Source organism: Athene noctua, chromosome 6 (genome assembly GCF_965140245.1).
Source record: "Athene noctua chromosome 6, bAthNoc1.hap1.1, whole genome shotgun sequence".
Lineage (NCBI taxonomy): Eukaryota > Metazoa > Chordata > Aves > Strigiformes > Strigidae > Athene > Athene noctua.
In genome coordinates, this window is record NC_134042.1 from 28,403,886 (window position 1) to 28,417,906 (window position 14,021).

Below are 14,021 nucleotides of genomic sequence, written 5' to 3' on the forward strand. Positions count from 1 at the left end.
ATCAGATTCCTCCAAGGGTATGTTCAGCTTCTCCCACTGCTCCCTGACATAAACCCCAGCCAGTGACACCATTCCAACTCCTACAACCCAGCAATGTCCTGGCCTGGGGCATGTAGGACAGCCTGGCGGCAAACCTAACCCTGGCCAACAGCATCCCGAGTTGCTTTAGGATGAATGTTGCCAGCAGATTAAGGAAGGTGATCCTTCCCCTCTAAATCCGGAGTGCCGTGTCCAGTTCTGGACTCTTCAGTACAAAAGAGACATGGACATACTGGAGACAGTCCAGCAAAGGGCCACTAAGAGAGTGGAGCATCTCTTGTATGAGAGGCTGAGAGCTAGGACTGTTCAGCCTGAAGAAGGCTTGGGGTGGATCTTACAAGTATCTGATGAGAGGGAACAAAGAAAAGGGACCCAGACTCTTTCCAGTGGTGCCTAGTGATGACAAGAGGCAGTGGGCACAAACTGAAACGTTGAAAGACCATCTGAAGACAAGAAAACACCTTTTTACAGTGAAGGTGGTCAAATTCAGGAACAGGTTGCCCAGAGAAGCTGAGTCATCTCCAGCTGTGGAGATACTGGAAACCCAGACAGACACAGTCCTGGTCTGCCTGTTCTAGGTGACTCTGCTTGAGCAGGATTAGACTAAATGATCAAGCTAAACAATTCCAACCTAAACAATTCTGTGAGGAAAAAACAACAAACACCAACAGGGAAAAAAAAAAAAAAAAAAAAGGGAGTGACAGTGCAGCAGGGAGGCTGGAACCCAAACCTGCCTCAGAGTGGTACATCACTACATATAACCTTCACCTTTGCGTGACCACCCCTGAGGCAGCAAACTCTCCTACATTAAAATTAACTCATCTGTGCTGATGGCATTTAAAGTATGAAATAAGGTACTGTTGCAAGCAAAGCCACTCCATGGTGACAGGCACTGTGCTTTTCAGGACATGAGAAAACACCCTGTATACTTACTTTGTGGGAGGTGTGATAAATTGCTCAGGATTAGCACATAGAGTTACAAAGTGCTCAGAGCAGGATGGAAATAAACAGCCCAAGGAGAAAGAGACAGCTTTATTTAAGGAATTGAAGTGAGGTCTGGAAGGATGAAGCCAGCAGTTGCCTGAGGAGTTGTGTTTCTGAGAAAGTGCAATTCAATCCTTCCTGGCGTAACACTCTCAAGAGAAAAGAGCTGCTAGGGTCAACAGGTTTGTGCCAACTGAGAGGGGTCCCTCATTGTTCTCCATCTAACCCAGCAGGGCTCTGACCAGCTCCGCACACCAGGTGCCTGTTCTTCCCTGATAAAGGGATCTTCCAAGAGCTGCAGAGTGCCAGCACGAGGATACTGGCAGAGGCTGCTGTCCTGGCTCTCTGCAGGAGTTCATACAACAGCTCTTTCTCTAGGCTGAGCCAGAAAAAAATAACAAAAAAAACGAGCTTTGAGGTGCCGCTGGTCCTTTCCTCCAGCACGCTCTCTGATGCAGGGAGAATACAGTCCAGTAGACTTTACTCCAGCCACAGCCATGGCTGGTGATGCCCAAGCCAGCTTGAGTGTTACAGGGACTGGTCAGCACTGTCTGGTGGGGAGACCCGTAAGTGTGACTGAACTGTTCCTCTTGTGAGAATAAGTTCAGGCACCACCCAGAGTAAATGTAACGCTGCTGTGCCCAGCAACTTCCCTCCATAAACAAAAGTGGTGCCTGGCTTACAGCCAAGTCAAATAGAATCAGATTCCAAAAAGAATCAACCCTGGTGGATCAGTACCATAATTTTGCTGGCTACATTGGAGCAGCTGCCTTCAACCAGCCCGAATGCCACTGTCCCACAAGCCACGGACACCCACTGTCACTGATGAACGTTAATCATGCAATGAGTAGTAACAGAGTTGCTCTGTTGGCACTGGACTGGGTTTTGCAGTTTCTTCTTTCACTGGCAAGGCCACGCCCAAGCGGTGGTCAGTTCTTCCATCGGATTTGCTAAAAGAGAGAAAGAGATGTGACTAACATTGGTGCTAAACACAGTTCCCTCAGGGGATGAGTTAGTGAGTCCCAATCCCTGACAAGGACAACTATGGCCAGAGGGTGATATTTCTATCAGTTTCACCCTTCACTCCTACCCTGAATGCAACCCCAAAGATAAGGTCAGCTTCCCAGCAGGGATAAAAGGTATGTAGGACAGCCATGCCCTTGTACCTAGTCTACAGCTGTTTCTGATGAGACTCCCTGGAAGAAAAAACAGGTGTTTCTTACCATGTTGTTGAGAATGCTGTTTATCTTCTCTTCTTCTGCAGAGCCTCGCTCCACTTTGCATTTATATGCTGTCAGCTGGATGCGATCCTTTAGATCCTTGTAGGTCTAGATAAACAGCAAAACCAGCACACAGCTGAGTGAAGAGGACACTTCCACAGTTAGATGGTGCCCCACAGATGAGCAGGGCAACTCTTCAAGCCCCCTCATCTTCCCACCACAGCACAATTCCACAGCACAAATGCCAGGAGCCACTCTCCTGGCTCACTTGACTTCCACCGTGAACCACATCACCGCTCCCAGCACACAGCGATAAACAAACACCACAAGGCACATGACAGCAGTGGCACGTGGCAGGAAAGCTAGGGAGAAAAACCAGGCTCTTCTCCTGTCTCTTCACACACACAGCAGTGTCCTACCTCAATGACAACATCATGGCACTTGTATTTGGTGGCAAGATTCAACCGTGTCTCCACATCCTCCACCAGGCGCACATACTCCTGCAGCACCTGCGAGGGAAGGGTGTCTCAGCTGCCTTCTGCACGTACCTCATGCCTCATTCTCTCACCCCAGTCACAAAGCCTTTCAAGGTCGCTGGTCACACAGACTTGATCCCTTCCTAAGGCAACAAGTGACCAGGACAAGACTGCTCTTTCCTCCCAGAGGCAGGAAAGCTTTGCTCACAAAGCTCAGAGTCCTAGGCTACCTCGTTCCTATGGATTGGGTTAACCACTGCCAGCCAGATTAAGCATAAGAAAAATTGAGGTAGCAAACAAAGGTGGCAATGCACTGTGGGAGAGAGAGCTCCCAGATAGCTCTAGGCCTGCTGTCCCTCTTGCAGTCAGCCCTAGGACCCAGCCCTCGCTACCCCCATGCCTGCTGGTGATGCATGGGTTGCTCAGCTGAGTGCTGCACCCACTCGGCAGTGCCAGCAGCCTGGCAAGCTCATCTCCCACTCCCAGCTAGGAAGCAGCTCATTTGGGGAATCATTCACACCCCAAATCCCAACAAAGATCAGGGAGACATAAGCAGTGGTTCCTTACTCACCTGCACAGGAGCACTGTTCCTCTGCAAGATCTCCACCACCCGGTGGAACCCAATAGGTGCCTTCTTCTTGGTGTAGCCCAGCCAGGTCTGAAATGAGAGCCAAACCCTATGATAATGCTAAAGGGCAACCCCTCCAGCCACAGGAAAATATTTTCCCCCAGTGGCAGCAACGTACACCAGAGCCAGTGCTGTGGCTGGGTGCTGGCTGGATGTGAACCCTTTGGTAAGAGCATAAGGGCAGTCTCCTTCTCTGACCTTGCTGCTGCAGCCAAGCCAGGCCCAGCAGAGCTCTTAGGGAGAGGAGGAACACATTCCAACACCCTGCTGCAGAGGTGCTGGGCCCTGCTGAAATAAAACCAGTCTGTCTGGTAACTCCACAACAAGCCCGTTATCAGTAGTAGATATCAGTACTTGCAAGTGAGTCCCCAGCAAGGCTTTCCACAGCCCACCTTGGTGGTGAAGAGGGCATCCACATCATCCCAGGCTCGCAGCTTGGCACGGGCAGCCAGGGCAGTCAGCACATACTGCTTATCAGGAATCTGCAAGGCAGAAAGCTGTAGTCAGAGCACTAGCACCGCTCAGCAGGCCTGCGTAGGTTGAGCAGGAATGGCACCTGCCCCTAGCCCTGTCAGGACCCACAACAGCCAGGCAAGGTGAGATGCTGCCTGAGGCCAGGGACAGCACTGCAGGGAGCAGAGGGTGGGGATTTGCAAGTGCTGCTGCAGTCAGGGTGCACAGAGTGAAAGCCTCCACATGGTTCCCATTTGCCTTTCTGAGCCTCCAGAATGGCCCTGCTCGAGGAGGATGCCATGACCCCCTCCCTATCTCAGTGTTGAGCTATTCAAACTCCTACCCAGCCCCCTCACTAAATATAATTTGGGTGCCCATATTTTCAGCCAGTGCGGCCAGAATAGCAGGAGACTCACATACCTTAAATGTCTTCTTCAGGTTGGTCGGGCTGCTGAATGTTCCCTGGAGAGAGCAGACAATTCAGTGCAAACTCAGTAGGGTAGGCCACAGAAGTGATTCAGACACCCGCTGTAAGGCATTTGCCTCGCACAGGTGAGTCTCCCCCAGTTTTTACTGCTTTTTGCTCGTGTCAGTGCCTCAGGAGGAAACAGCTGGCAGAAGAGAACTGTCCCACCCCATTAGCTCTCTGGTTTGGCTTCCCCTACATCCTCAACTGGTACACCTCCAGCACTTCAAGACCAGTATCACACACCTCACCCTCATGGGATTAAGGGCCAATTCTGGCTACTTGGAGCCAGAAGTAAAAGACAGTTGTTCCTAGGAGGCAACTCCCTGATAGGCTGTCCAAGGTTGAATTTCCCATTTTAGAGCACAAAAAACCACCTCCAAACTGGTCCCAGATGGACAAGGGGAGCTAAGTTTCTCTAGGTATCTCCGAGGGATGAAATATGACCTGCTTACCTTCCTTCCTTAACATGCCCCAGCTTAACCACCCCACACATTGAGGGCTACAGGGATGAGATGTAACCCTTTTCTTCTCCCACATCATCCTCACCTCAGCCTCTGTGTAGTGGTAGAAACAGGAATAGAAGAGGGTGGTTACTAGTGGCATGTTGAGAATTGAGGCCTTGCGAGGGTATTTCCGAAATATCTCTGACTGCCCAGCTGTCTCCAAGTGCCGGTCATTGGCCTGCGGAAACAGGAAGACAGAGGGTGAACATGAGCCAGGGCGACTGCCTGACCTAACGGCCTGGTAGAGACCTGCAGAGAGTGTTGTGATAGCACTGCACAGCCTCAACATGCCATGAAGTATTTCACACATGTACCTGGCACAGCAGCTTGGAAAGCAGTTAAACTACACTAGCCAGGGCAGGCTGATTAGATCCAAAGCGGTTTAAGTTAGGGACAGATAGAGCTCTTGCAGCTAGCCCCAGTCATCTCCTGATCAGTAGGGAAGATTTCATACCTCAATGATGATCTGTCGCTCCAAGAGGGTATAATGGTCTTGGATGTGGGAGGTATCCTCAGCTGAAAACGGCAGCCTGGCCAGACAGGGAGGAAGGAGCCCTTAACACAGTACATTTAGAAGGATGCTCTTCTCTACCAAACATGCTCCCCACAGACAGAGATGTGGGGAACGCCTCCCATTCTTCTCAGCCTGAGTGGCTAGTAGGTACTCAAGCTCCTGCCCTGCTGCCCTCTCCAACTGTCTCTCTTAGAGAGGCTCCATATAAAGAAAAATTATGTGGCATCTCTCACAGAACAACCTAAAGTTGATGCTACCAATTTCCCCAAGTGCTCAGGCACCCAAGCTTTCATCCTTTACAACCTGAAAGGTTAATGATCAGAAGCTCTCTGAAGCATCTTTGCCCCCAACTAAGCAGCAAAAGCTGCTGGACTAGCGATCACCACAAATTCCTCCTCTCTGGTCTACACTGTATCCCCAACACCCCACTCCCACTGAGGCAAAGCCAACATCAGCTCTCAAACTACGTAAGCTGTGGCACTGGGATAGAGATCTAATTTTCTTTACTACCACCTTCTATGAAACACCAGCTTTCCTCCCACCCTCTTGCATTTTTTCTTACCCAATGCAGCCTTTCAGAAATTCCCTCCTTTTTTCTACATCCTGGATGTTCAAATGCTCCCGGTACTGGGACAGCTGGAGGGAGAGGGAAAAGCAGCACAGTCTGTTCTCATGGATTTGGAAGATATAGGACTCCAGAGGGCAAAATGGGGATGCAAAGCTCTTTCCTGACTACCACACACCCTGCAGCCAGCCTCCCCCTGCCTACTATGCTCCCTCTCCACTGAGGAAAGGGAGCTTCTGCTCCTGGGAATACTCACAGCAACTTCCTCAGTCCTGTCTAGGAACCTGCAAAAGGGAATGAGTGAGCATTAACTTGTAGGCAGGTTCCCAGCAGCATGCTCAGCCCTGCCACAAGGCTGGGAAAAAGCCTCACCTGAGCAGATCCAGAAGCAACTTCTGCTCACCCGCCTCTTTGAGGAAATGGATCAGGTGACACAAGGCCACCTGCCGCACCTCCAGCTCCCGAAATAAGATCTCTGCAAGAGAAAGAGAGATGTACAAGTGGGTAAAGCAAGTAAGCACTACCAAACCAGAGAGGGTTAAGCATGGCACATGGAGTTGCAAGCCACTGGCAGGATTCAACAACCTTACTGCATCTCAAATCACAGCCTTAGAGGCTAGAGCACAGGAGAAGAGCCCGTTCACTAGGCTGCCAACTACAATCGTGGCAGCGCGCTCCCCTACAGATTAATTTTCATTCACCCCATCACCACTACCACCTACCACTGCTTTAAGGCTCCTCTCTGGGGCCTCTGTGGGCATCAGCACACCCCCCTCCCACATTATACTCACTGCAAAAATATTTTATGCTGAGTAAAGTACCAATATCCCAGATGCTCTCTTCGTGACTTACAAATAGTGAAACAACTAGCCCCTCTGCCCTTAACCGAAACGCACAATAGAAACCCTGGCCCCAGTCACACTTACCTCTCCTTAGTGTCCGTTTCAGGAATATCAGGACCTGTGAGCACAGAGAGGCAGCTCTCAGCTGACCAGATCAGTCTTCACCAGAATTAAGACAGACAGACAGCAAACTGGTCAAGCCCTGGCAAAGCTTTTCTATAGGGCCTCTGAAGACTCATCTCTTACAGTAAGCACTTAACTGAATTCTGCTACCCACCAGACACAGGACAAGCAGTGAGCCAGGGCCACAGCTGCCTGGGTGCTTGCCTAAGCTTCTACTCTGGTGCTTAGATAAGCGAGATCAAGATTTACAAAGAAAAACCTTTCCATGACAGATCCAAGGGCGTAAAAGACCTGGATGAGGGAAGCTCTGACACAGTCCCATTTGCTGCCTGGTGCTTTGGAAGTCAGATAAACTGGAGAGACCCCTCAAATTTTCTGTGCTGCAATGAGCAGATTAAACCTTGGCCTTCAAGAAGTTGCTGCAAAGATCAGTAAGGCTGAAAGACCAGGTGCCTTGTTATTAACCTGATATGAGTTCTGCAGAATGGCAGGAAAGCCAGCAGGAATATGGAACTCCCCAGTCTTAAACTCTACACTATTTTTTTTTTTTGACACTTCTTGGGGTCACCCAGGAAGTCCCAGCCCCATGTGGCCCCAGCAGAACTCACAGCTGTAATGACATTCCCATCATGCCCTGCCACAGCTTCATCCAAGAGCACCAGCTTGTCTTGCAGGGAGCGAAATCTCTCTAGAGAGCAGACCTGGAGATAGAAGAGGTATAAGTAGGCATACGGGACTTCAGACAATCCCCAGGCTGAACCAACCCCCAAGGTACTACCTATTCCTCCCCCATGAGCCCTTCAGCAACATGAATAACTGTCCTCCCAAACAGCAGAGAACTTCTCATTTAGCTGAAACTATATGGGTTATGGGAATCTGTCCACAGGCGTTGCAGAGTTGGCCTTCGTTATTGCCCAGGCTAGGACAGCTTTGTACCTTCAGCACAAACACCCCTGTAACAAAGCAAAACTTCCCTGCACACCACAGATCACCTGTCCTGACAGAAGGAGGGAACCCTGCAGGGCCCTTTCCACAGAAGAGACCAGAAAAGTAGTTGTAAGACTCTTCCTCCCTTCCTCTTACCCAATCATTGTGCCCTCTCTCAGCCTTTAGTTCACCTCAGCCTTTGAGGAAACACATGCAGAGTAAAACCACAAGCTTCCTGTTTGCTCACTGCAAACAGAGGCGGCTGAGACTAAGATTCCAGCTCCAGTGTAACCAAGACTGCTTCTGTCTTCCTCCCTCCATTTGCCACTAACTAAGAAGGGAACTAAAGCCCCATGCTCTCAGATTTTTTCCAAAAGCCAGACAAGGAAGTAGAAAGGGTAGAGAGGGACACAGCAGTACAGACACCTCCTGTCAGAGCCTAGCTGAGGGGATGACTCAAGTAAAAAATGCAACAAAACCCTGAAGGTCTCGTGCTGCTCCTGTGCTAGTGTGATCCTGGCAAAGCAGCAGACAGGCAGAGCACTGTCCCTGCTAGATGCTGCAAGCAACACAGATTCCCTCCCTGCTCCTTTAGGGCCACCCACCCTCCATCTCTTGCAAGCAGGTGGGAGTGGAAAGTCCTTACCTTGCCCCTCTGCATTCGCCTGACTGTATCTTTGGGGCTCCAATCACTGCTGTAATCCTGCCACAAGAAAAATAAAGAGCTCTTGAGCCTCAAGAAGCCAGATCATGCTAGCAGTCCCCAAACTGCTTTCCACTTGTGCTGGATTAGAGTGATAGCCCACATGTAGCTTCTCAGACTTGTCATTCAGCTGCTCCAGGGTGGTTGTTAGTAGGATGGGTCCCTACAGCAATTCAGGTGTAGATGCCAGGCCCTCAGACTCTGCATGCTGGTGGGGAGGGAAGCTAGAGGCTCACATGTTAACACAGAGTCTTTCTATTGCCTGAGTAAGGTCTGTCATCATGTCCTTCATAAGTGCATTTCAATAGATTGTCCTCCTTGCAAATTAAGCTCCAAGGTTGCTTTCAGAAGGACAAACAAAACATATGCAAAATTGACAAACCCAAAACCGACGGGGAAGAAGTCAGCTTTCTGTTACAATTCAGACACACTTCTGCTGATGAGCCTTCCACAGCAGTGGGGAGAATGCAGGGACAACAGCCTCAGGCAAGTGCCTGGAGAGTCACACAGGACTAGTACAATGTGACAAGAGCACTGAAGCCTGCAGCGAGACCATGCTAAGGTAATATGCTACCGCTGCTGCCATGACCAAAGTTCTTCCCCTGCAGACACTATGATCTGGAAGCACTGGACAAAAAGCAGCAGTGGCTCAAGCCACCCCTGAGCCCAGACTCCAAGAAGGCGTCTAAGTCTTTGTGAGACACTCGAGCCAGAAGTTGTAATTCAGCCTTCTGCCTCAAAAGAGCCAGAGGAAGGGAGTAACCAGAACCAGCAATAAGGATATTGAATTTTAAATTCATTGGAGATTTACTGAAAGCCCAAATCTAAAGAAAAAAAGGGCTGACCCAGTCTCATTAGGGGACCACTGCACACGCGTCTCAAGTCAGTGTCCAATATCCCGAGCACCAGGGTTCCCTCCAGCACTTTTGGCCAGAGGCAGATCCTCATCCTGTCACTGTCAGGACCCTGGTTCAAAGCTACCACTAACTCTCCCTTCTTTGTTCCATCCCACTTCAAATACTCCTGTCTGCTTTTAAGGGGCTGTACCCTTCTCCTTCCTGCTTCATTGCCTCTGCAGGCACACAATAGAACATACCAGGACACACTGATTCCTCCTGCTGTGCTTTCAGGAAATGCTGCCTGTTAGGTTATGTGATTAATGGCTCATCAACACAAACACACCAATCTGGTGAGGATCAGATGGCTAAGGACAGGTGGAGAAAACCCAGTAACCTAGTCAGTGCAATGCGAGCACACTGACTTGGCCACTCCTCACCACCATCAAATGAGACCAATTAGGCCGCTATCTGCTGTATAAAACCTTCCAAGATCAGTAAACTAAAGAAACTTTCCCCAAACACCATGCAACCCTAAACAGGCACAGAACTTAATATGGACACAGGGGAAGAGAATCCTGGGATGTTTTAAGACGGTTATGTAAATGTGTGGGGCTTGTTATGGAAGTTTCTGGGAAAGACAAAAATCAGGGAAAGGGAGGAATAAAAATTAATTGGGCAGGAACAAGCATGGGAAAATAGAGGTAAAAGGGGGCACAGAGTGCCAGCCAAGTTTAAACAAGTGGCTAGTTAGTGTGTCAGTCTGACTGAGCCCTGCAACGGATCACTGCAGTCTGATATTCTCATTAAAGTCTATATTTAACCACCTTCTGTGTGGGTGGGCTTTCTATTCCAAGTCTATGTGTTCATATGAACACTAGTGAGCTCAACCAGCCACTAAGTAGAATAAGCAGTCTGAGTACCAGGAACCAGAATGGGATCATGAACCCTAGGGGCTCAAGGGTCCCAGTGCCAGCAGTTGAAGGAGACTGGGGTCTGGGCTTCAGCTACAAAACAAACCAGATGTCTAAGACCAACTACAGGAGACACCCATAGAGTGTGTGTATGTTCTGCTAGTGGAATTCGGTTCTGGTCAGACAGAAAGGGGAGGCTCAGGATCAGGCCTGAGTGTTCTGTATTTATGTGTCTGTTGGTAAAGGCATTGGTTTCTGTGTCAATCTGTTTGGACAGCTATGTTAGCACTGTGCATGTCTGTATCTGTAGGGAATATGTGCTCAGTCCTGTTACTGCCTAGACCCGGGGACATGGAACCTCAACCCCCAGGAAAGCTCCCTGCTTCTGAGCAAAAGTAGAGAACACCTAAGCTACTGCGAAGCTGCATTTTGCAGCTCCCTGTCCTATTGCCTGCATTGCCCTCTGCCGTCTGAAATAGCGACTAATCATTTGCCATGAAACTAATAGAGAAGGACGTTCTCCCGGCAGTACCCTGATCTCAGCACACTACAAACACAGGCTGCTCACCTTGTATTCAGCTTTCGGTCTGCGCAGCTCTGGGGCGTAGTTTTTAACTCCCGTGTCAGAGAGGGCTGAGAGGGAAAGGCAAAGCTGAGTAGGATGTCAAAATCCAGATTCACACCCACTTCCAAAACCGCCCTTTTCTTGGTAGAAGACCCAACCTCAAGCACCAAATGGCAATACAAAGTTGCTCTAAACCCAACAGTCATCAGTCATACATAAGCAGATTACCCCAAACCATCATGTCAACTCTTTCACTTCTTTGCTGAATGGCTTTCAGACAACCCATGATTCAGTTTCCCTTTCTGCAACATAAGGAAGATGACATGTTCCTTTTTTTTTTTTTTAAAATGCCTTTATGTAAATCTGCACCTCTCCCAAAATGAGGCAGGGACTCAAAACTTACCATCTGAAAGAGACTGGAAACTTGGAAGCTTGTTTCGCCCTGAAATCAAAACAAACACTCATGAGAGACTGTCTCTTCAAGCAGCAACATCTCTTGCAGAGGGAGCACAACCCTAGACTGCAAGCAGTGCACTGCAGTTATGACACTGTATAACAAGCCACTCTACAGTGATTCACACTACAGCAGCATAGCTGGCTCACCTGCCTGCAGTCTAAGGCTTTGAAGTTGCCTGTGGCATCAAAAACTGTATCACACCCTGGCCCTATCTGCCCTATTGTTGCTGAGGCCAGGAGAGGTTAGAGAGCCTGCATTCACTCATCTACCTGCAGAGCAGAGGCTCAAACACACAGCACTGCTTAGGCTGTGGCAGCGTGGACACCTTCATTCACCAGGGCTGTGATGTGGATGCCTTTTATTATCTCTGTATTATCAAAGTTGAGAGTAAAAAAACACCCCAAAGAAAGAGAGACAAAGTAAAAGTTGGTTTGTTGTCTGGCTGTGAGACAACAGAGCTGAGCTCTTGCAACCTGTAAGTCTCCCCATGGTCTGCTGCGTGTTTCCCCCCATAACCAGCAATGTTATCACTGCTGCTACCACGCATTTGCTGAACATCAACAGTAGCCAGGTGAGCTCCAAATAAAGGATAATCAACCTGTCTTCTCTACAGTACTGGAGATCAAATGAGGGCTACTAAGGTCAAGCCAGTCCCTTTGTAGCCTGCTCTTTTGCTCCATGCAAACGGATTGCTGTACTTTACTGTGCTCTGCCTTGCTGTTCTTATGGAATGTGGCTTTTAAGCCATTATCTCCAAAGTCCCCTCCCATGCCACAAGAGCATGCAATCTTTTGCACAAGACAGTCTCCAGTTTCTGACCAGTGAGAGATACACTCCCACACTGAGGGGAGATCAGCACTTCCCTGGTTTGCAATACACTTAAGAGAAGACAATTTACAAAACACAACTGTCCCTTGACACTGTTGAGGGAAAAAGCATTTCTCCATGCTGTATATGAGGAACCTCACCTTTGAATAGGCTGCTTAAGGAGTAGGAGGAAACTTGTTTGGGAAAAGCAGCGTAGGAGGAAGAGCCCTTCTGTAGGCCAGAGTCACGGCCCTCCAGCGAGCTAGTGCTGCTGGAGGCTGTCTCTTTGATTGACCATGAGATACCTGTGTGCAGACAGAGATCATTTATAACAGAGAAGAGAAAAACAGTCTATAAAGAGAGATCTTACAGCACAGCAGGAACATTACCAAGTGTGCCCTGGTCAGTTCTGCACTAGCACATCTTGATAACTTTGACCCTCAGCACTAAGCAGATGCAGCACACAGAATCCCAATCTCATGTAATACTGCTTGTTAAACAGTTGCACATTGTCCTCCAGACATGGTTGATTTCAGCAATGTTGTACAGCTGGTTACGACTTATATAAAAAAATGCACAGATCATCCAACATTTACATGTTGTGGCATGGGGTAAAGCATAGTCTTTGCTCTAAAGGTACAGAGCAAGACAGAGAATCCCTAGTTTACCTCAAATTACAGAAGAATAAGATCATACCTTCCTGAACACTGGAAAACTAAGATAGTTTTTCTCCCCACAGAGACAAAACAGCTATCAATGTGCATATGCTGTTGCCAACAACGCATGTCTCTCTCCTGCTTGTTCAAGACAGTTTTCCCTTCTTTTTATGCAGCTGCACAACACATGCATTTTAGGACACTCTGACAGAGCAAAAAAAGCCGATACGTAGAGACCTTGGGGGGGAAAAGAAACAGCCTGAATCTACAGCATAGGAAAAGAATGGACTCTTGGAAGTTCTCTGGGTGATCCAAATGTAGATGTTCACTGTTTGGCACTGGCTAATCCTGACATTGTCTAAACATCAAATTTAAACAGCAATTTTAAACTCCATCACAAGGATAACGTGCAGTACTTCTGCACTTACTTCCCACAGGTTCTCCACTCCAGCTGACCCTCTCAAGGTCATCATCGTCATCATCATCGACAATATCCCGAAGGCTATTCACTGCCCGTTTGGATTCCTTTAGCTATGGACAACAGAAAGAGCTCGTATAAAGATCACCAGTGTTGCACAGTACCCTTTGTTTCCTATTACCTTCAAATAATCTCCCTCAGAGCTCTGAACACAGCTTTTCCCACTGCCTCTTCTGGAGGAGGGAGGTATTTTATGCCTGTAAGTGTTCAACAGACAGAGCAGCCCTTCCTCACCACTGGGAACCCAGCGGCCACTGACACCTACAGACACCAACACCGGCAGCTCAACCAGCAGGAGATGCGGTGTGGTGCACGGGCAGGGAACCACGGTCCTAATGAAATTTCAGATTGACCCCCTACTACGTGGGGGACGAGACAGGAGTGCATGCTGGCCTCCACAGAGGGCAGGAGGCGAGCATCCACCCCACCGACGAAGCACAGATCCTCAGCGAAGCGCGGGGCCAAGGCCTGGGCTGAGTCAGCCACGGTGGGGCCTGTCCGGGGGGTCTTACGCCGGGCCGCGGTGCCCCGGCAGTTTCGGGGTCGGACCCTACCTGTGACAGCTCGTCATCCTCGTCGTCGAAGGTGAAGGCCCGGAACTTGGAGCTGTGCCAGTACTCCTCCTCGTCCGCCCTCGCCCTGCTCATCTGCAACGGCACCGTGCGGCTGCCTGAGGGGAATCACCGCCCCCACTCCTGCCCCCCGGTCCCGGTCCCGCCACTCAACCCCCCGGTCCCGGTTCCGCCACTCAACCCCCCGGCCCCGCTCACCTCCCCACCCACGGCAGGCACGGCCACCGCCAGGCACGGCCACCGGCAGGGCACGGAGGGGCGGGGGGGGCGGCCGCCGCGCGGGGCACGCC

General features: G+C 49.7%; 1 protein-coding gene across 1 annotated transcript; it reads right to left on the reverse strand.

Annotated features, from left to right (window-relative positions):
- Positions 1-1,056: 1,056 nt before the first annotated feature.
- Positions 1,057-13,988, reverse strand: VIPAS39 (VPS33B interacting protein, apical-basolateral polarity regulator, spe-39 homolog). The gene is made up of 20 exons (XM_074909231.1): positions 13,930-13,988; positions 13,714-13,806; positions 13,110-13,212; positions 12,187-12,330; positions 11,165-11,203; positions 10,765-10,829; positions 8,390-8,446; positions 7,425-7,517; positions 6,778-6,811; positions 6,224-6,326; positions 6,108-6,135; positions 5,849-5,922; positions 5,227-5,302; positions 4,816-4,950; positions 4,221-4,262; positions 3,740-3,829; positions 3,291-3,377; positions 2,663-2,752; positions 2,247-2,351; positions 1,057-1,973 (listed from the first exon to the last, which is right to left on the reverse strand). Exons 2-20 carry the CDS (start codon positions 13,804-13,806, stop codon positions 1,953-1,955), a joined length of 1,479 nt encoding a protein of 492 aa, XP_074765332.1. The 5' UTR covers positions 13,930-13,988; the 3' UTR covers positions 1,057-1,952.
- Positions 13,989-14,021: the final 33 nt, after the last annotated feature.

Bases quoted from the DNA above. Each gene is read 5' to 3' on its own strand.
- VIPAS39 (XM_074909231.1), bottom strand. From the start codon at position 13,806: ATGAGCAGGGCGAGGGCGGACGAGGAGGAGTACTGGCACAGCTCCAAG. The intron at 8,447-10,764 runs GTGAGCAGCCTG...TTCTTGTGGCAG, and splicing joins GACCGAAAGCTGAATACAAG to GATTACAGCAGTGATTGGAG. The intron at 3,378-3,739 runs GTGGGCTGTGGA...CTCTCATTTCAG, and splicing joins ATGCCCTCTTCACCACCAAG to ACCTGGCTGGGCTACACCAA.